A 22,044-nucleotide genomic window follows, 5' to 3' on the forward strand; every position below is an offset into this window, starting at 1 on the left:
GTTCAGTCACCTGATTCTGGGCTCTCGATGTAAGAAGTGAAGGCTACATGCTGTATTCCTAGGTTGGTCTCACTCCTGTGTGCCAATATGGCAGGCACTGAAATTCGGGAGAGGATCCCTTAGATTCACACAGGAGTCCTAGCTCAGTGTGTACTTAGCTGAGTTCTCCATGCCAGGAGCAGCTCGAGAGAGACAAAATGTGGAGATGAGTGGAATGCTTTCTTCCCCATCTTAAATCTGCTCTGTATAACCTTACTCCAACTGAATTGTTAGGGTATGTAAGTGCAATGTCTGTAGACTGACAGCCATCCTGCAAGCATTTTACACATATGGGAATCACTTCAGCTGTGGTTGGCACAGTACCCAGGAGTCCTTTAGAAGTGATGATGGAAATGGAAGTTGAGAACAAAGGCTATATCAAAAACTAAGCTGGTTCAGTATAAAGAGCTTTTACAGGTAGGACGTAACATCTGATGCCGGTCCTCATAAAAAGAAACCATTTTCCATCTTCGAGACTACAGTGATCTGTACAATGGCATGATGGTGGCTATTTTAATATATTTTGCCCACTAAAAAATGTAAAAGTTCATTGGTCTCCTTCTTGGGTGTTTTCTAGAACTGTTTGGAGTACAGACATTCACAGACTGCCAGTAGATAAAGACACTACTAAAATCATGAAACCAAGCACTCAGTTCACTTCATTGTGTTATTTCAGTTTTGGCAGGGCCTCTGGGTTCTTAACTGTCTAATGCACTGGGAAGTGCCTTCCCAAGCAAGAGTATTAGATATTGGGGGAAAAAAAGGAAAGCAACCTTTTCAATTAATGTCAAAATGTAGAAATTAAAATGACACACGTTGTACCAGCTGTGTATTGGCTCCTATGCACACAATCTCTAGATATAATCAGTAGGTACTCAGACAGATAATTACAGTCTTCCTGCAAAAGGCTTCATGTAGGAGAGCTGCCTGCCTGCCTGCTACCACTTGCAGGATCAGAGCTGACCTTTATTTTTACTGTTGTGTATTGTGGAATTAGTTTTCCAACTTCTGTTTGAAAAAGAAGCATTCTTCGAACACATCTTCTTTCAGAGGTCTGCTGCACCAGGTAAGCTGGACATAAAGGGTGATTTGTCAGCCTTTGCTCAGTAATGATTTGTATTTGTGAAAATGCAATTTACACAATTGTTTTCCTGCTGCAAGGATTAAAGGAGCAATTAGTTGAGGAAGTTTTCTCTTCCAGCCAGCTGATGTTGGTTCATGCTCAGAGTAGGGTCAAGGTTGCTTTTTATACAGGAGTAAGAAATGGTCAGATCAATTGTTACTTAAAATCTCTTTAGATGCACAACATCACAAGTGGTGTCCCAGGGCTCAGTGCTGGGTCCAGTTCTGTTCAGTATCTTTATCAGTGATCTGGATGAGTGGATTGAGTGTACCTTTACTAAGTTTGTAGATGACACTAAGCTGGACAAAAGGTGTTGATCTACTTGAGGGTTGGGAGGCTCTACAGAGGGATCTAAACAAGCTAGATTGATGGGCTGACACCAACAATGTGAGGTTTGACAAGACCAAGTGCTGAGTCCTGCTCTTGGGGCACACCATCCCTGTGCAGCACTACAGGCCTGGGGAAGGGTGGCTAGAAAGATGCCTGGAAGAGAAGGACCTGAGTCTCTCGGTGGGCAGCTGACTGAATATGAACCAGCAGTGGCCCAGGTGGCCAAGAAGGCAAATAGCATCTTGGCCTGTACCACAAACAGCGTGACCGGCAGGACAAGGGAGGTGATTGTGCCCCTGTAGTCAGTATTGGTGAGGCTGCACCTCAAATACTGCCTTCAGTTTTGGGCAACGCATTACAAGAAAGACAATGAGGTCCTGAGGCATGTCCAGAGAAGAGCAACAAAGCTGATGAAGGGGCTGGAGAACAAGTCTTATGAGGAGCGGCTGAGGGAACTGGGATTGTTTAGCCTAGTGAAGAGGAGGCTGACGGAAGACCTTATTACTGTCTACAACTACCTGAAGGGAGGTTTTAGTGATGTGGGTGTTGGTCTCTTCTTCCAAGTGATAGGTGATAGGATGAGAGAGAATGTCCCCAAGTTGCATCAAGGGAGGTTCAGATTACACATTACAAAAAAATTTATCAAAAAAGGGTTATCAAGCACTGGAACAAGCTGCCCACGGAGGTGGTTGGGTCACTATCCCTAGAGATATTTAAAAGATGGGTACACTAAGTGCTTAAGGATATAGTTTATTAGTGGACAGGTACAGTTGGACTCTATGTAATCTCAAAGGTCTTTTCCAACCAAGCGATTTTATGATCTGTATGCACTGTTTGTTTAGGAATCATCTGTCCTGCCACAGGCAGGCTGGCATGTAACCTTTGTGAAGGCAGAAGTCAAATAATGATAGTAAGAAATCATGAGGTTTCTAGGTGGGTTTATGCCCAGTACCATGTGCTGCATGTCAGAATTAAACTTCTTAGTCACTTGCACACAGCTAGTGGTGTCCAGGAATCCCAAAGCAGATGATATAAAAACATTTGGTCTCATGTTTTCAGCCACACTTGAATTTGTGTTTCCAGACTTAGGCCAACACTGATAGTGTACAGCAAGTCATAATTTTGCCCGAAGTATGAAGGAGAAGTGGTGGCTCAAATCACATTGTGAGCAGCTGTTTCCTAAAGTTCCTTAATCATATTTCCTGTGGGCCATACTGCTATTTTCACACTTCTGAAGGGCCACTTTCTTGCTGATGTGGTTGTGGGTCCCAATCTTCATTTCTGAGTCAAAACTGACGGTGGAGTCCCTGAGGGAACCTGTCCTCATACGTAGTCCATATGTGCTCTCCTTGCAGATCACCTAAAGCCATGCTATGTCACTTGCTCAGTCATGTGGTGGCACTGCCTCTGCTGTCCCACTTTGTGTTTGGATGAGCTATTTAAAAATATTACATTAATTTTAGGGTTAGGCAGAGGGAGGAATAAGCATACCCACTCACTCATTAGCGGACTTTGATAGCAGGGTGTTCTCTGTGCACATGGTAAGTGTGCAGATCGATCTGCAGGAATTTGTTAATCTGTATTAGATCAGTCTGAGATTTACTCAGATGCTGTTTGGTCTCGAATAGTATGTTTCAGCTTTTTATTAGTCATTGGCATGTTTAACACCTTAGCAACCAAAATCTTAGTGTGTAAGAGATGAAGATAATAATGAAGAAAATAGGTTAATTAAAAAGTTAGATGCATCCTTTTGACATAATGAAGTTGTACATCACTATGTTTACAGATTCCTTCATTGGTTTGGTATATTGCTTTTTATTGCCTGCATTTGTGTACTGCTGTTTTCTTCTGAAAGAGCAAGTGGTTCCAACAGTGGTGCAGGATCAGTCAGCAGTTCAGAAATCAGAGCTGATCTTTTACTGCAGCCAGATGCTTCCTTTCATTGTGAGATACAGGAGAAAAGCAAAGGAGAACAAAAAGGATTCGGAGCATCCTCAAAAACTGAGAATACAATAGTTTGAACATACCTTTTTCTATAGCAAAAATGGGGTCCTGATGAAAAAACATATTTTAAACGTTATTATTTTAATGATGATTTTATTAATCTAAATTTATTTCTGGATTTTTTTAAACCCTCAGAAAGTAATTACATAAGGTGGGGAGCATTTATGGCTATGGAAACTTGTATTGACACTCAGGTTTGAGTGTAATATTCCTGTTTGGTGTTGTGCCTCTGATGGCTTTATAAGCCAGCAAACAGCAAAGAATGAGCATGTGCAGGTAGAATTGTGATCATCTGGGTGCCAGAGTGAAAAAGATAATTTTCTATGAACAGAGTTTTGCAGTCTCAAATATTAATTAATTAATACTTGTTTTGCTGCATTTGATAATGGAAAATACCTGAGAGATACCAATACTGTAGATTTAAAATGGGACATAAACAGTTCACAGAAACAAACATTAGAAAACATATGATAAACACCTTTGCTATTAGAATATCTACACATCACTGAAATGCTCTGAGTTTGTTTTAACGTTGTGGAGGCAGGTAGAGCCTGTCCTTACAGAGAGCAAGTAACTACTCAGTTATGCAGAATACATACTGTTTGAGAAGAATAGGAGTGGCTCCATTTGAGATCATACATTGTAAGGTAGTCATGGACCTGCCTTCACCTGGGGTTTCACCTGCTCTAGCCATAGGAAGAACCTTATAGTTTCATTCGGCATATTCCAGAAATTAGGTATTGGATAAAAGACTTAACTTCTAAGTTCAGTGGGTTGAAACATTAATCAATCTAAATCAGAGTAGTGTCACTGAAACTATGGCAATACATCCCCTAAACAAGCTATGAGTTTGCTTGAGGAGTGCGGGATTGGGCTGTGTGAAATTCCCAGTAGACAAGAGTAATGCAAAGGCAGGGAGGAGGGAAAGAAATGGATCAAAGGACTGGTGATGAGTCAAAAAAAACCCAGAATGAATGCTCTGTGTAGCTTCCTCATAAAAACTCTCCATTAACTTCAACTGGATTGCCTCCCTGAGACCTGTTGCGCTGAAATATAGAAGAGGAAAGTGATTAGCCGACAAAGTAGAAAGAGTGAAAAGTGTTGGGATCAGAGGAGATCAGGAATCATGAGACGGTGAAAAGAACTGGAAGAGAGTAGATGGGGATTTTAAGCCACACATATTTATTTCTGAACCCAGCATTTTCAAACTTAGATTTTAAGACTAGTGCTCAACATTCATCACTGGTGTAGCCTCTTTACTTCAACAGCTACACTGCTAGTGAGCTTGATCCTGCATGATTATTTGCAGTCATTTTTTTCCCCAGTACAAGCTAACTTTCTGCTTATTCACAATTTATTGTAGTTACTTGTATGTAGGCAAACATATGGTAGTCTAAGTAGGGCAGTGGACAGAAAAATGCAGTTTCTTTCTGACTTTCATAGTATTGCGTGGGAGTTCAGACAATGAATTCTGGCATTCAAGCACCCTGAAGTATTGTGATAGGTGAGAAAGAGGGTCCAATTAAATATTTAAGGGGCTGGGCCCACTTTGCTGCTGCAGTAGTGGATAGATTACACCTGATGAAACCTGGTCTGCAGTGGGACGGTTGGTAAGTGCTGAGCATGAGGAAGATACAGAGAGGAGTGTGCTGAGGAGCCTGCTGCCATACTATGGTCAGCAGGGAATGGATTTGGCACTGCTTCTGCCTCTGCCACTGTGACTGCGTCATCCTGTGCCGTATGTCTTGTAGGTTATGGAAACCTCCCTGCTGCCTTGCACGCCGCATCCCTTGCATGCTATACTCTGGTGGGGGCCAACCTGGGAAGAGGGAAGGAATGCTTGAACCAGGGTGTTTTTGCATGGAAATGTTCTGTGTTGGCACCCAGTTGTGCTGGGAAATCACTTGCAGTCGTGGCTCATTGATGAGTTGTTTGTCTTTGGCTTGCTTTTAATTGGCAGGTGGGCGTTAGAATACCAAGGAAATATTTGAAAAAAAAAATGACCCATTGGGTTCAGCTGATGCTGGCATTATTCAGAGCTGTTAAATCAGGAGCAGTGATTACAGTGAGAATATGGTGTGATGACTTGTGAATCAATGTGTTGAATTGCTTCTGTCTTTAGTTGCATCTATGCTCACAGGATAGGTATTGGTTCAAAAAATAGGTATCAAGGACAGCATTTTATACCTGCTATAGATATCTGGATATTTATTTACTCTTTTGCTCCATAATGGCTTGTCTGTGGCTGTCAACTCCTGTTAGCTTTTCTGGAAATGAGTATTTGCAGGGTTGTTTAAGGTTGGGCCATTAGGCTGAGGAGGGTTGATGGTTTTACTATGGACCTTCTTAGCTAGTGGGACTTTTGCCTCCCGTAAGCAGAGAGCTTGGCTTTTGGTGTAAGTTTGAATGGGATCAGTTACTGCATTTGAATTTTTTTGTTTATCTGTTGGATTTATTAAACTTGTGAGTTTATTATCAAGGACTGCTACCCATTTCTAATGATGTTTTTTTCATAAACCTCCAAATTTATCTCCATTTAGTCATGTTTCATAGAAAGGTCTTCTGCCCTCTGCACTGTCCAGGTATAGGTGTCCATCCCAATTGTCTTACGGCAGTGTTGGTGTTTAAATTTTGGTAAAATGGATCTTATCTGGGTCTTATTCATTAACTAGATGCAAGCTGTGTGTTTATAATATGATGTTTCTATGTGTACATGTAGCTTTGATGAACATATGGAGCCCTCCTGTTCTCCATGATGTGGAGAAGACTGCCCCAAGAAGTTTACTGTATCACTGAAGCATGAAAAGGAAGGGGACATTTAAAAACTGAGAGGCTTTCCTTGCAAGGCTGTGGAGTTGGGCCAAGAATAGACTGTAGTGCTCTAGGTGCCTTGGGTGATGCACCAGGCTACATTATGTATATATATTTTTCTGATTTAGTGTGTCATGAGTCTCACTGTTAAACAAAACTAGAGATTATGTTTGACCAGCTAAGTGTGTAAATATCAGGTGACTGAACTCCAGTACTTGCTGGAGGCTGGGTTCTTTTTCCCTGTGGCTTCAGAGATTTTCAGAAATTCAATTTGTCCCCAAAAATTATTGAATTACTGCTTTTTATTTGATGTAAGGAATTGTAAGTAGAAAGTAGGTATAAGCAGGTACCTGTGTGCAAATAGACGCATGGTCACACTTAGTTCGTATTTCATGGAACAGATGCATGGCATTTGAGATGTCAGTGGGAAGGTGCTTTCTGAGCTCGGCAATGCTCTTGCTGCAGAACATGAGGCCAGGGTTGCCAGTACTCCCATCTCTGTGGAGACAGTGCCTGGCGCACTGTCACCAGAGTGAAACAATTCATCTCCTCATTAAAACCAAATTCAGGAAAATATCTTTGTGCAATATAAGCCATTTGTATTGATTTACATCTTCAGCTTCTTTTGAGCATCTACTGTCTGGGCTCTGGCATTAACCAGACCCCCATGCAGTGGCAGGGAGGTGACAGCTTCTCAGTACCACTCACACTTTTGATTTTAACAAGAGTCTGGTTGTGTTTGGCATTTTTCTTAAGCCTTCATTACTGCCTAGACGCATGAGTTTGAGCTAATTTTAACTGCTGTTGAAATTTTTCAAATAGATGTGCAGGAAAGTAGGCTTGATGCACATTCTAAAAAAAAAAAAAAGCAATTTAGAAAAGCAGGGAACAATAAAGAACTGACTTACTTGTCTACTTGTTTATTCAGTACTGATAATTGTTTTATTTAATAATTTTTTTTTTTAACTAGTCTCGTGGTCCTGAATTTTATGGATTACTTTTTCTATTGTGGCACCGATGGACATCTTTTTCTATAGTCTTCCCTGGATGTGTTTATAGAGCCAGCAGTATTGGAATAAGACCCTTAGAAATTCAGCAATAACTTATTTCCCTTTAAAATACCCCAACTATTCCCGTAGCTTTCTGTGCAGGTTGCATTTTTCTTAGAGCCAAAGGCAGTTCCCATAATAAAAGCAATCAGTCATCAACTAAGAAGGATGCTTATTTATCATGAAACCGCCTGTGGAAACAAGGCTCTTTCTCTAAATGCAGCAGAACCCCCGCATCAGCCCCTGCAAAGAAGGGAGGTGCTGATGGTCACAGCTCCATGCTGCATGGCAGGTGGCTGCCCGATCTGCCTCTGTTTCATTAATGCATAATTGAGTGGCCACTGAATTAGTTCTTTCTTGCTCAGCACAGAAAACACAATGCTCCTGGGAAGCTCCAGTTCCACCTTTCTCTGAACTGCACAGAAGTTTTCTGCGCTTGTCTTGCTGGCCAGACTCTCTGTTCCTTGGAAAGCTGGTGCTGCACAAGGTCTTTCCTTGCCCCGACACCTTCACTGGGCTCTGCAGCACTGGGGCCTGATCCAGTTAGCTGCGTAGGCATGACCTTCTGCTTTGCTGCCATCCTGAAGGTCTGGTGCTTGAAACACTTCCCTGGGAAGTTGGGTACCAAGGTTCAACCACTTCCTCTGCCCAGGGAAACTGAAGCTTTCATGTCCCACCTCCCTTTCACCCAGCAGGCTCGTGCTATTCTAGATCAGAGTGCAGTTTTTCTGTCCTGGTAGAACTGAGCTACTGAGAGCAAAATCATTCACAGTTCTCATGCAATTCTAATTTACTTTAATCAGTCACTGGACAAAATACAGGCAGTCGCTGACCAGAAATGCTTCTTCACTATGAGGGTGGTTTTCTTCATGATGAGAGTGATGAACCACTGGAACAGGTTGCCCAAGGAAGTTGTGGCTGCCCCATCCCTGGAGGTGTTCAAAGCCAGGTTGGATGGGGCCTTGGGCAGCCTGGTCTAGTGGGAGGTGTCCCTGCCCATGGCAGGGGGATTGGAACTAGGTGATCTTTAAGGTCCCTTCGAACCCAAACTGTTCTATGATTCTGTGTCCCACTGTTGAATGCCCTAACCATGGGGATGCAGTTCCACCACCCTACACTATTCTAGGGGAGATGCTGACCCCGACAGCTCTGGAGCCACCTCATTGTGGAAGTTTGGAAGGCTTCCTGTTTGCACTGTCAGTTGTGTATATTTTTGAATTTCTTCAAAGCTGGTTGAGCTGTCTTTTATGTGAGAGGTAACCCAAGCTGTGCTCCTAAGCTGAGGCACTGACGCAGAGATAAATGCACCTGAGCCACATCCTTTACATATTAAATATGATCCCTGCTGTCAGAAAGCAGTTGCTTACTGCAGGAGCTGCTTTGGTACTGACTCATCTTGATTGCATTCAGAATGAAAAAAAGTAAGTTTTTCTCCTCCAGCTGAACCAAGACACCAGCATGAAAAATTATCAAATGCTGTGCCAGTACCATGGCGGATAAACAGCCAGGATCAAACAATTGTCATCATATTATATGCGAAATAGCTGAATTAACAGCTTTAGCAGTTGAGTCAAAGGCACGCTGGTTTCACATTGATGTTTTCAGTAGCAATTCTGGTGAACTGACGATTTCTTTCTAGTAATCTTGCAGCACTGGATCTTTGCATGGCCTTTCTATTTGGTAACTCCTCTCTGGAGCTGGTGTCTTCCATCCTGCACAGCCATGTGATTGTGCATGGAGGGAGCCCTTCAATTCCATTTGTTGTTTTTTTTCTAAAAAAATAAAAAAAAAAAAAGATAAAGAAAAGGACTGTGCATAGTGTACACACCCATACATATGTGCTTGCAGGAGGTGTGCACTAATGATAGGGTAAGGCACTCCCATGTTAACTATCAGGCTTGTTTTTCCAGCTCTGTCACTGTCCCAAAATGTTATCTACGTCAGAAAACTTCAGCAGTGAATGTTAAATCAGTTTTTAGTTTAAAGAGACAGATTTCGTACAGACCCCCTGTACTTACACCCTTATTTCAATTTAAGGAGGGTTTGCGTTATGTTAGATTAAAGTAATCTTATGGGTAAAAGGAAGAGATAAATGTAAAGCAATTGCAGTCTTGGGAGTGGCGCTTGTAAGAGTTTCTAAGTTGGGAGTTTCTACACTTCCGCTGAGAGCTAGTATCTGGATACACAGTGTTCCTTGTCCAGTGTAGTGTAAGGTAAAATGAGGTTGTGTGGAGTGTTGATGGGGATGGTTTTAAGAGGATGTGTTTTACTTTCCGCTGCCATGAAGTTGCAACACTATCAATCACCAAAGGAGAAGGAAGGGAGGTAGAGAAGTTTTCTACCGCGCAACTGGAAATGCTTATTTCACTGCACCGTTCTTGTCTTAGAATGAACCAAGACTAATTTGGTCTGCATCAGAATAAGGGTGTCTTAGGTGACCGTTTGCATAGGTTTAACTGTCGGTAGCAAATATCACCTGTAGATAATTCGGTGCAAACAAATTTTACTTGTGCAGACATGGTCTGGGTGTAATCAAGTCACTTAGCTTCTGCCTCACAGCACTAGTAAAGCTTAATTAAGGCTGATAAAGTTCCTTGCAGTTCTCAGAGGAAAAGTTTAGTCCATGTGTAAATGAAATTATGGAAGGTATTTAATGTGTTTAATGAAGGCACCCAGCCCATGAATAGCACTCCCTGAAACTCGTTTCTATTTGAAGTTAATATTTAACAGCAATGAGGCAAACAGTGCCTGAAAGCAGGCTTTGTGGCACTGTACCCAGACCCTCCCTTTGGTGAGTGTGTTCCCTCTCTCTCTGCTAGGGTGGTTTTGCTTACTGTGATTCAAATGATCCAACAGGATCCTGTATGGAACTGAGGACACTGTCACATAGTTGACAGCACAGCAAAACCCTAATGGTGTTAAAATTTGTAAAACTAAGCCACTAATGACCCACAGACAAAACTGCCCCATTGGCCCATCTGTCCGTGCTTTGCCTCAGCCCCTGCATCCTGGTCAGACAGTCACTCTCTGTAGCACGACTGACGCGTGAGCTATTCCATGTCAAATGAGGCAGGATGTGTGGAGTCCCAAACCTTTGGCGTGGAAACACCATGGTGGCGCGTGCAAGGGGCCCATGGCTCTGCCTATGGGGTCATCCCTTTTCCCAGTCTTTTAACTCACAATGGAAACTTAGGTCTACATGAGCTGCCATGTCATCCAACTCTGATTGTACTATCTTGGGCCTCAGAAGTAGCATAGGCACACTGCTTTATCTCCATGCTTTATCTAGGCTAATTAGGTTGGTGCTTTGTCCGGGATAATTATCTCTACTAATGAGTGTGAGCACAGTGTCACTAGCACAGTGGTGTTGCGACCGGTTCCGAGCCAGCTCCTTCCATGGGCACTAGCCCAGTTCTGTGCCGGCTCCTTCCGTGGGCAATTCCTCATGGCATGTGCAGTCCCCACAGGACAGACCAAAGGGGACAAGAGCAGGTTGAGGTCTCCAGGCAGAAGCAGATGTTTAAAGTGCTGACAGAGTCTTGACAGCAGCAGCATGATTACCCAACAGCAGCAAGAGAGCTGAAATTACAGCAAGGCTGTGAAACGGAGGGAAGCGGTGGTGTAAGAAGGTAACTTCCGCCCTCCGGCCAGAGCGGGGCCAGAGCCCACTTCATTTCACACACACATGGCAAGGCTGGTCTGGTTTTGGGGCACTGGGGGAAGTGGTCAGCAGTGTGGAGGAGAACAAGGAACCTCCTTGGCTGTGTGGGGGTGAAGGGAAGAGGTTATGGTGAAAACAATAAAATGCACCGTCTAGCTGAGTCCTGGCTTGAGTTGACAGGTTGGCCCCAGGAGTTGGCAGCAGCCCAGCAAGGAATCCTCCTTCTGTACCCTGAGGCAGGGGAGTGGTGGCCCAAGTTGTACCCCCCGTGAGGACACTGGGATTCGCATTGGTCAGAAATGCTTTAGATGGTTGATTATTTTTATTTCTGTCAAATAAATTGGCATTTTCTGAAAGTATTTGTATGATAAGATAAGTTTTGCCTGAACTTCTAATCTGGAATGATTTCTTCTATTCTGGTCAAGATAAGCAAGTGTTTGTCATTCTATGGATATAAATGTCAAGGGGTCAGATCTGGTGCCTGAACCCCAGTCTCCTGCAATCCAAGTATGTGCTGAAACCATCAAGCAATAAGGGAAAGCTGTCTGTCTGGCTCCTACCTCTTTTGCTCTCATAGTCTGCTGTGATTTTATTCATGCAAAATCATAATTTTCTGTTCCTATGCAGAACAAAAATTTTCAGTCTCAGGAATTTAAAGCCCAGGTACATTTCTTATTCAGCTTTGACCCAGAAACCTCTCCTTAGCCTCACGTTCCTCACGTTCATCATGCTGGTCCATGAGCACCTCAGAAGCTATAGTGGTTGTAGAACAGTCCCTTGGCAGGTGCTCAGTTTCCGGTTTGTAAAATGAATAAAAGATCTCTAAGTGGGTTAGTCTGGACCTTCTGTATTGAAGAAACACAAAATCCTGGTTGCTCAGATGAATGAGCCTACTTTTGCCATTTTCTTGACTGCATTAGACAGTGAGTGGTGCTTGCAGTTGCAGCATGAGTAAAAGAAGAAGAAACACTGCTTTGGACTGCTCTAGCAGGAGAGAAATTATGGCATTGTTCTTTCTTGCTCATGCTTTCCCGCCACAATGGAAGCAGGACCATGGGTTTTTCCTCTGTCACAGCTTTGATTCCATTTTGAGGCTGGCTGTGAGTCTGGATGTGGACATCTCGGAGCAGTAGTGGTGGTGCAAGAGCAGCCACCAGCATGTGGAAACCGGCACACCCACCACAAAGCAGTGCCCTGGTGCCAGGAGTTCCCAATGGCATATTTAGGGGTAGCTGGGGAAGGCAGACTGGGAGGAGAAGCAGCAAACAGAAAACATCTGTGTGCTCCCCAAATCTGCCTTGAGCTGAATCACAAGATGCTTATATATAAATGCAGTTAATTATTACAAAGCAATGAAGCAAGCTAACGCAACATTCAGAGTGTATCTATCTCCTGCATTAATTAGTTGCTAAAAATGTAGATTGCAACAGCTCTGAAGCTGCAAATGGGTCAGTAGCAAAACTGTCGCTCCTGGTTATTGTACTGAGAAGTGCTCTTCTCTGTGCAGCAGTTCCCAAAGGCTGTCAGGATCAGAGGTAGCTCACAGAGCAACTCAAGAAGCATGTTTAAATGAGGATGCCATCACCAAGAGCACCTGCTGCTCATATCTGCTCATGTCTGAGAGACATCTAAGAATGTGGAGAGAAGTTAAACCTAGGAGGGTCCATTTGAATCTGAAAAATCTGCAGTCATGCAGGTGTCTGCTGTGTGTGTGCGCTGCAGAGCATGCACATAAGGAACCAAGTTTAAAAATAATCCTCGCCTTCAGTATGCATTTTGGCCAAGTGTGCTAAAAGCAAGCTCAAGGATAAGAGAAACGTGAAGCTCCATCATTACAGAGACTGAAGGTGTTTGCCGACTTTATATCAGATGGTGGTATGCCTGGGTCTGCCAAGAAGACTGGATTTTAGCTGGAGGCAAATCTAGCAAAATTTATGTTTCTGGCAATAAATGGACCTGAAGCCTTGGATTGGACTTCTAAGTGTATTTGCCACTCTCAGGCAAAATCTTTGTTGCATCTAACCTTTTTCTTAATGGTTTGCAGATTAAGGTTTCATATAACTGTAGAAAATCATTAGTTTGAATAAGATCACAGGAAGGATGCCAGAATAAGTTCTTTCTTATGGTCATGGGTAACTCAAGCAAAGCAACAACCAGTGGCAAACAGAAACAGTGTGTTTCCTCACTGGTAGCAAGAAGATTTATAATCCCCTGGCAGCAAAATTAACTGCCCTGAACACCCTGTTATCCCAGGACAACTCTACATACAACTTTCCTCGAACTCTTTTCCTACCAATTCCAATCAGTACAAGGCTCTGCAGGAATACACTGTCAGTATCCCTGTTCTTGTGGGCTGTGATTGACCTCTGCAGTTGGCCTAGGCTTTTCCTCAGGTAGCATTATCTTGTCAACATTTACTCCACTACTTCTTGTTTTACACAGGAAAGAGGACTGGCTTCCTGTTACAGCATCATTCTCCTCTTCTGTCCATGCTTGCCCTTTTTTGCCTTGCTGCTTTGTTAGGGTTCTTCAGTTCTAAAGCACTTAAAGAAGAAAATTGTGCTAAACAAAACTAATGTCCAGAGGAGGACATTAAATCTATCTTAAAATTGAGTATGAAGTGAATACAGTTCACTTCTTTAATGTCTCACTACTGGTCACAAGTAAAACAGAAGAAAAATTAGTTTGGAGAAGTTTTAAATAAATGTGTTTTGCTGCAGTGTGATGATTTCAGTAAGAAATCTAAACCTGTAAAAGAGAGGAATTAATCATTACTCAGAAAACACTGATTGTTAACCTGTCTCAAGATAGCAATGGGTCAGGACATGGGTCTCTGCTACCGTGGGCCTCTGCAAATCTCATGGAATTCACCAAGGTCAAGAGCAAGGTCCTACACCTGGACCGGGGCAACCCTGGCACAAACACAGGCTGGGCAGGGAATGGGTTGAGAGTAGGCCTGAAGAGAAGAACTTGCGGGTGCTGGTGAATGAGAAGCTTGCAACCCAGAAAGCCAACTGTATCCTAGGCTTTATCAAAAGAAGTGTGACAGCAGGTTGAGAGGTGATTCTCCCCTTCTACTCAGCTCTGCTGAGACCCCACCAGAAATAGTACATTCAATTCTGGAGTCTGCAGCACAGGAAGGACATGGATCTGTTACAGTGAGTCCAGAGGAGGCCACAAAGATGATCGGAGGGCTGAAACACCTCCCACATGAAGACAGGCTGAGAGAATTGAGCTTGTTTAGCCTAGGGAAGAGAAGGCTCTAGGACCTTATAGCAACCTTCCGGTACTTAAAGGGACTACAGGGAAGATGGGGAGGGGCTCTTTATCAGGGAGCATAGCGATATGACAAGGGATAATGGTTTTGAGCTGAAAGAGGGGAGGTTTACATTAAATATTAGGAAGAAATTTTTACTGTGAGAGTGGTGAGGCACTTGCATGGGTTGCCCAGAGAGGTCGTGGCTGCCCCATTCCTGGAGGTGTTCAAGGCCAGGTTGGATGGGGCTTTGAGCACCCTGGTCCAGTGAGGGGTGTCCTGCCCATGGCAGGAGGGCTACCACAGGATGATCTTTAAGGTACCCTTCCAATCCAAACCATTCTATGGTTACAGCTTTCTATATATTTTGACATTTTTTATTGCCAGGGAAGAATTGTTGTTTCTGCTGTCTCATCCTCTGGCCTTTCTTGTTCATGCTAGTGCCTATTTTAGGCCTTTTTCCGAGCAGGATGCAGGCTTCTGTATGTTGTTCTGAGTCTTTATACAGGGAAGTTTTCTCATGATGAAATCATATCCAGGGATGAGCACAGCTATGGCTCATTGCAGTGGAATTTGTTATCCAGTGCGGGAGGTGTATCTGACTTAAGCCTTGAAAGTCTTTTGCCCAGAAGTCTGCTTACTGAAATACCTCGTGTATGTGTGTGTGCCTATGAGAATGTTGGTGTTACCTGCACACAGCAGAGTCCGAACCGGTGATACTGCTAACTTGGGAGGAATCTAGTCCAATTCCACAGGTTGGGGCTGGGACCTTTCCCATCTTCCTATTATGTTCAGAAGTAGTTTAAATTCACTCTGTAACTGGTGCACAGTGACAGCTTTGGCCTTCTTTGACACCAGTGGTGAAGATGTACAGTACAAGTATTGATGCAGTAACATGGCATCCTTGTTACACCTTAAACTACTTACATGACTCTCCTACTCTGTGTTTCCCAAATACCTGCTAAGGTTGTTCCTTCCAAAAAGCCCACCCTCTCCCCACCATTCATTGTTTCTTGTGTGGTATTTCTTTCTAAATAGTTTGCCAAAGGCCTGTGACAAACTATTAAATTGTTGCTCATGAGACATTAATACCCATATCCTTCATACCCATGAGACTTCATACCCAATCCTAGGACATTTTTAAATGTCAGAGCTTTTGATTCAGTGCCTGTCACTGGCCTCAATTTTGGGATACCCAAAACTGGAATACTTGGGCCCAATCTTCAGAAAGTACCGTGTTTCCATTCTGCAAATGTCAGTCCTTAAGCACATATCAAAAATACACACAATTTCCTCAGGATCAGTCAGTGCTCTGGAATTTCTAACCGTGATGCATTTCTGCCACCTTTCCCGTTTTCACACAGTCATACTTCTTAAATTCATTTTTGGATGGCATTCTGCCTGGCAGAAGCATCTAAAGAAAATGGAGAGAAATGTCCGTAACAATTTGTGAGTGACATACTTGGGTTTGTAAGTGTTTAATTCCGATTTGCACTTGTTGGATAACTTCTAATAGAATGAAATTTTACATTTGAAAATGAAAAAACTAAGGTGTACATAATAATTTCCTGCCTATAGCTGATCTGTTTCTCAGTGCTGTTTCTCAGGAAAATTGCTGTTTCATTGAATAGAATTCTTACCTGTTTAGTCCCAGTTGAAACCCACCTCATCAAATCAAGATTGCTGTAGTTTGTTACCAACAATTATTTTTATTTTCAGAATAATTATTTATTTCTGGAAATAGTATGTAAATGTCATTGTGCTTGATTAAATGTCCAAGAACGGAGATTAAATTATCAGAGTCAAGTGGAGATGTCACTTAAATGGCGATATGAACAGTTGAATTCTGTTGGCAAATGCCAGTCAAAGCTCAGTTTGGTATGGATCCTGTAGAAGCAGAGGACTGGCTTGTTGTTGTAAAAAGGAAAGCCGCCTTTGTAAAAGGCATGTTTAATATTGATTCTCCTTGCAGTTCCATCAGGTGGCTTCTTGATGGCAACTCAGCATCACTGCAGCAATAGCGAGCATGTGTGCTCACAAACTCTGCACTGTGGTTTGATTACTGTGCAAGCATGCAATAATCCAGGGGGGTTAGATCGAAGCCATGCAGAAGCTAAAAATGCATCCCAGTGTGATGAACTGTCCTTTCACATGACATCTTTTGCAACACTGCAGATCTTCACCCTTGCCACGGGATGAGCATGTGGTCTGCAGCTACCACAGTGCTGACAATGTGGGCTAATCTGCTCACGTATTTAGCCATTGGAGTCTCCCAGTGGGACTAAAAATTTACAGGAGGTGATCATATGTCTAATAGGAAAAAATAAATTTGCTTTCCTAATACTATTTTCTTTTTTTTTCTCTAGGTCCAGCTGCCCAGCGCCAGGTTCAGAATGGGCCATCTCCAGATGAGATGGAAGCACAAAGAAGGTAAGTGGGAGTTAAACAGTTATGGTAGAGTTCTAGTTTGTAGCTTGGATGAATGTGCATTCCTTGCTCACACATAAGCACTGTTCTCTTTACTTGTACCTGTTTTAAGCTGATTCTGGGTTTTTTGTAATTACTGCTAACGATTCTGTAATGACTTTTTAAAGGGTGAACTGAAGGCCTAGGTAAACTCTTCTCAAAGATGAGAGTGGGGCGTGCAGATGTTCAGAGTTAAAGACAGAACGTGTTAAAAAGCATTTTGTAGAGTATGTGGTCCTCGATCACATTAAAAAAGCCTACCCTGATCCTATTCTGGATTACCTGCTGGCTGTTGACAGTCATGTGGCCCAAGGAGCATCTGATGGACCATAGACACTGTCATTGATACCTTAGGCCCATTCATGTATGGCTACTTCTTATATCATATGCTGTTAGTTCTATGAATGTGTTGCTCTAATAAATAATAAATGAAATTGTAAAGTCATACCCTTCACCTTTACACGTTTGTCTAGCTTTAGTGCCATTATTCTACGTGGCCTTTTCTTTAGCTGCTAAGAGTGTCCTCCTTGACATCAAAGGGAAGGTAGACAGGAGTGAGAGTCCATCCTTATATGCCTGTCTCCATAATCAAATTATGAGGCCCATCTCCTTTCAGCTTTGCTGATTCAGCCAAGATTCCTGGAGCAGCATTAGAAATCCCTGTAGCAGCAGTATCCACAGCTTACTTCACTAAGTATAAGACTTACCTCTCCCATTCTGGATGAAGTTTTCTTGACTGACTGGTAGTCTATGCTGCCAGAGCTGTGATCTGTCTGCCAGGCATCGGTGGTGTCCGTGACAGCAGCACTGCTTAGCCAGGCTTGTGCCTCTCTGGTGAAATACAGGTTTGTGCACACAAAAAAGCACTTTTGTTCCCTGTATTCTGCTCACTGCAAGTGTATTTCTCCTACTGTATAAGAAACACTACAGAATATTCTGCTGTAATAAGTATAAGCTGGTGAGCCTCACTTCATCAGGAGTGTGTTGGAGTACAGGAACCCACAAGACCTGTTGTTGCTCTAAGCTTGGTGCCCACCATTGCTTAAGTGAGGTGTCTGCATTTGCTTGTGTAATGAGAGGAGGATCAGCAAGTGCAGTTAGCCCTCCAAAGGAATTTGCCAGTGTTTGGCTCAGATAGTGAACAGCTTTTTAAGGATTTTAGTGGAAACTAGACCTGCAGGGGCAGTTCAGCACCAATGGTGGTGAATGTTGGTCTTGGGTGACAGAGGCTCAGTGGGCTACATCTTCATTTGTAGGTGCAACCTGTGAGCAGCAAAGATTCCCCCTTGCAGGGTCCAGGGACTGCCCTGGTCCTATGAGTAGTGTAGCTTAACGTCACATGTTCCTACAGCAACAGAGATGAAGTATTGCAATATATCATTTGCATTCATGCTTCAGGACTATTGTTCTGATGGCCCAAAACCATGCATAGGAAGACAAGGCCCTGGCACAGGCTGTGGATTACTTAGGATTCTCTCTCTCTCTCCCCCAAAATTATGAGGGAATTGTCGGATAACTGGTTTCCTGCACCTTTATGAATAACTTTAAATGGCCCACGATCTAGTAGGGAATTACTACTAAATTGAGTCAGCAAGTAATTATGACTATTAAATGAGTCAGCAAGTAATAATATTTGGCTTGAGATTTGTAAGATTTGCTTTGGGATAGCAGAGCTATCCTAAAGGTCAGAGGAGAGCTCAGTGTTGCTCACCCAGAGGTGGAGGGATGCTGCCTGTCCCCACTGCCTGGCTGAAAGACCTCATCTAGCTTTTAATTTAACCAGTGGAAATAACTGATTCTTCAGAGCATAAGTAACTCAGACCTCAAATTTAGGTGTCTAGTCTGTACGTTTAAAATGCGAGCAGTTTAACTAGATCTGAAAAAATATATATATTAGTTTTCATTTAGAGACAGTAAAAGCCTTTTGGGTAGGTATTATTTCACTGCTACAGAGCACATGGTTCTGGGAAAGCTCCTTTTGCTCCATTGGACTGGAATAAGCTATGCCAGTAGATGCACTTATTACTACATCTGCACTTGAGGATTTTTAGCTTTAATTATGCTGATGCATTCTTTAAGCATAGAGCAGACCTATTTTAGGCCTATCTTTTTTTGAACATCTTATAAGCAGGCAAGGAAATGAAGTTATGGTAACTACCCTGCGAATTTGTCTGTTAAAAAGTTTCTTAGAGACCTTTATACAAATGTTAAAAGAATATATTTTTTAGGCAGGGTGTAATTTGTCCCCTCTTGCACTTTACTCCTTGCATACTCTTTAAGCAGCCTTGTGCCAATCTCAGGCTTTATTTAGTTCCACTGGAATAAATTTGACTTCCTAAGAGTGTAAGAACTTCTCCTTTTAGCACATGTGGGAGGGCATGTTTGGCATGTATAAACTGTTCCTGCCCAAAGGCAGGCAAGGTTGGTATGAATCCTGACTTCAAATGGCAGTAGCTCAGCCTTGTTTTGAGGAGCACCCCACACCTGGATCCGCTCTGCAGTGGCTCTAGCAACTTGGAGACACGTTACCTATATTTCTTTCCTGGTCCGTCAGGCTCGAGCTTTCCAAGTCTGTCCTCCAATAAACTTAGTATTTCCCCCAGGTTTAATGAGGAAAGTGTATATGTCAAGTGCTTCTTCATCATCAATTTTTTGTAATAAATGCCAAGCCAAGGTAAGGGATGGTATGCTTAGGAAATTCTTAGTACTCGTCTTTACAATTGAAATTTTAGCAGTGCAATTGATGCTGTTGCATATGCATTCAGCTCATAACTATCAAGTAAGAGATAGGGTATGTACTGAATTGAAAATTTCTGTTTATGTGGTTTAAAGTGGGGTAGCTTAAATGAAACCAGTTGAATCAGCCAACTAAGGCTGTTCCTCAAAACCATTTCCCCTCTGCACGTGTAATAATTTTCTCAGCTGCCTATAATAGTCTTCCAGAAATTGCCGGTGGCTTGGCAGTGTCCTCAATGGGTTGCATGTACTCAACATAAAACTGCTGAGGATCGATCCCTCCACAGCTAATAATTATAATCGTGGATTTTCCTGTCCCATCTATTGAATTAGAATTGAAATATGGGAAATTTATTTTGCAAATTAAGACATTCTTTTTTTCCTTATATAATGTAACTTTATTTTTCTAAAAAAGTTTTTATTTGTATGTAAGAAGATAGCATTATTCAAAATAGCAGACTCTAGAAAGTAGAAGTAAAAATGCAAGAGGGAGATCTCTCTGAAGCGTTACATAAGAGATCAAAATAGAAGCATTGCCTGGAGTTAAGCTGGCCTTACTGTACAGATCATGAAGTAAATTCGTTACCGAAAAAGGACATCTCTATGCAGTTAAGACTGGCCCAAACATATGTGGAACAAATTCAAGGCAAACTTGACCTAGAATCATGGAATAAATTATAATAAACCTTAATTACCAAGTGCTCCAGGAATTTCAGAGTTGTGTTTTAGTATAGTTGAAATCTTTAGTGTATGGTGAAAAGCCTGGCAAATAGTCTGGTTTTTAGATATCAATCTTTTTAACAAGAGAAATGCCAGGGTTGGTTTGTGGCAGGGGTCAGAGTGACAGCTCTTTCTGCAGAAGTGTTATAGTGTGCAAGAGAAGACCTCTGCTGATAGACCCTGGGAACTGCACATCTCTGGAAAGCAGACCCTGGAAAAAGCCTTGGCAGTGCATTTCCCTCTGGGACACCAGGCCTGGATAGCAGGGGATCTTGCAGCTCGTGAGGAGAAGGGTGACGAAAATGCAGCAGTGCAATGTTGTGATCTGCATTTGTGGAGGAAACACGGCAGTTGTGGTCCTCGTGGCCACACTGGCCACCACAGCAGTGGTTGTGCTGGGGCATCAGGTGGCAGGCTGTCAGTGGGTTGTGCAGCTGGACAGAACAGGTTTTGTTCAGTCGGCGCCTGAATACCAATCAAGTTTCCTTCTATTTTCATTTTAACTACTAGTCCTTTGGTGTCCTGATCTATAAAAGACTTGGGACTATGTTCTTTTATGCAAGATGCCCCTTATTCTTCCCTTGCAATGCTTATGCATCGTTGCTGTGCTCCCCTGGACCTGCAGCACTGACTGGTCCTCCTACAGAAGCTACTGAGGTGTTAAATTAAATGGACCAACCAGCCCCTGCGGTGTCTGGCAGGTGCAGGGCAGTGTCCTGGTTACGCTTTCCCAATGCATGCAATGGCACTGCTGCAGCCCCAGTACATAAAATTAAACCCACCTCCATCTCAGAGGAACAGCACTTCTGTGCAGGATTGGCTCACACATACAGCTTGAGAGCATTTCAGTGTATAAAGCTTTTACTCAAAATTCTAAAGAATACATAATGACCAAGGGTTTTTGGTTTTTTTCATTGCTGTTTTAGGCAAGTGATGGAGCAACAGCAACAGCGCCAGGAATCTCTGGAAAGAAGAACCTCTACCACAGGCATGTATCAAACCAAGCAGATATAGTCTGTCCCTGCTCGTCTTCTCTACCTGTAGTTGGGTTTTGCATGGTGCTATACAAGAGCTAGAATGCTAAGAGTGGTTGTACTGATGATTGTATTTTAAAGCATTTTCAGCTAGGGGACTTACATGCTTTTGGGCATGGTTGTGTTGTTTTGCAGAGGCTTGGGTCTGTGGTGTGTAGGTGCTGCTAGGCAGGTTTTGTGCTTGGCAAAACTTGTACAGCCGAGGGAGATTTCTGGTATACAAAGAAGGCCTGGCCATGCTTTTTCCACACCCCCAATGTTGTGCAGTCACCACAAGAGTGACTCCATGTTTCCAGGGCATATGTCAGCATGAAGGGGTGGATGTGCTTGATGTGCTGGGTCAGATGCTCCCCATCACTGTGCAGCACAAAGCAAACTACAGTGCAGAGGAAAATATAGCTCTACATGCTCGTCATTGGGGATTTTGTGGCCATGAAGTGAGGAGTATTCTGTGAGCTTAATGGAAAATATATATATATTTAATGAGCTTACAAAAATCTTCTATAGCATATTAAGTTGCGCTAAGCTGAGAGAAGAGATGACAGGAATAGCTTATGAGTACAAGATATGGCTTTTCCTCTCTGAAAGAAGCAAGCCTAGGTGGCCATCTTGTGTTTGGGCTTTTATTTTAGGGAAGTATTTTCAGTTTATCTGACCACATAAGTGAAATGTTCTTCGTCAAATGTTACAACTTTTTAGTTTTTGACTTGAAACCAGCTCAGACATACACACATCCCTTAGTCAGTGACAGAAGTTGTCGGACTCCTCTTTGACAGAGGGAACATAGCCAAAATCCTGCCTCAATATCTGCAAGG

The 22,044-nt window shown here is 42.8% G+C and overlaps 1 protein-coding gene across 3 annotated transcripts in view; it reads left to right on the forward strand.

The window, feature by feature from the left end:
• Positions 1 to 22,044, forward strand: part of EVL (Enah/Vasp-like) — a 155,383-nt gene that overhangs the window by 118,089 nt on the left and 15,250 nt on the right. For all 3 annotated transcript variants that reach the window (XM_054068196.1, XM_054068197.1, XM_054068195.1), the window contains exons 4-5: positions 16,640 to 16,703; positions 21,122 to 21,183. In XM_054068196.1, coding sequence (XP_053924171.1) covers positions 16,640 to 16,703; positions 21,122 to 21,183 — 126 coding nt within the window. The remainder of the gene's footprint in view (positions 1 to 16,639; positions 16,704 to 21,121; positions 21,184 to 22,044) is intronic.

This window comes from Cuculus canorus, chromosome 5 (assembly GCF_017976375.1).
Source record: "Cuculus canorus isolate bCucCan1 chromosome 5, bCucCan1.pri, whole genome shotgun sequence".
Lineage (NCBI taxonomy): Eukaryota > Metazoa > Chordata > Aves > Cuculiformes > Cuculidae > Cuculus > Cuculus canorus.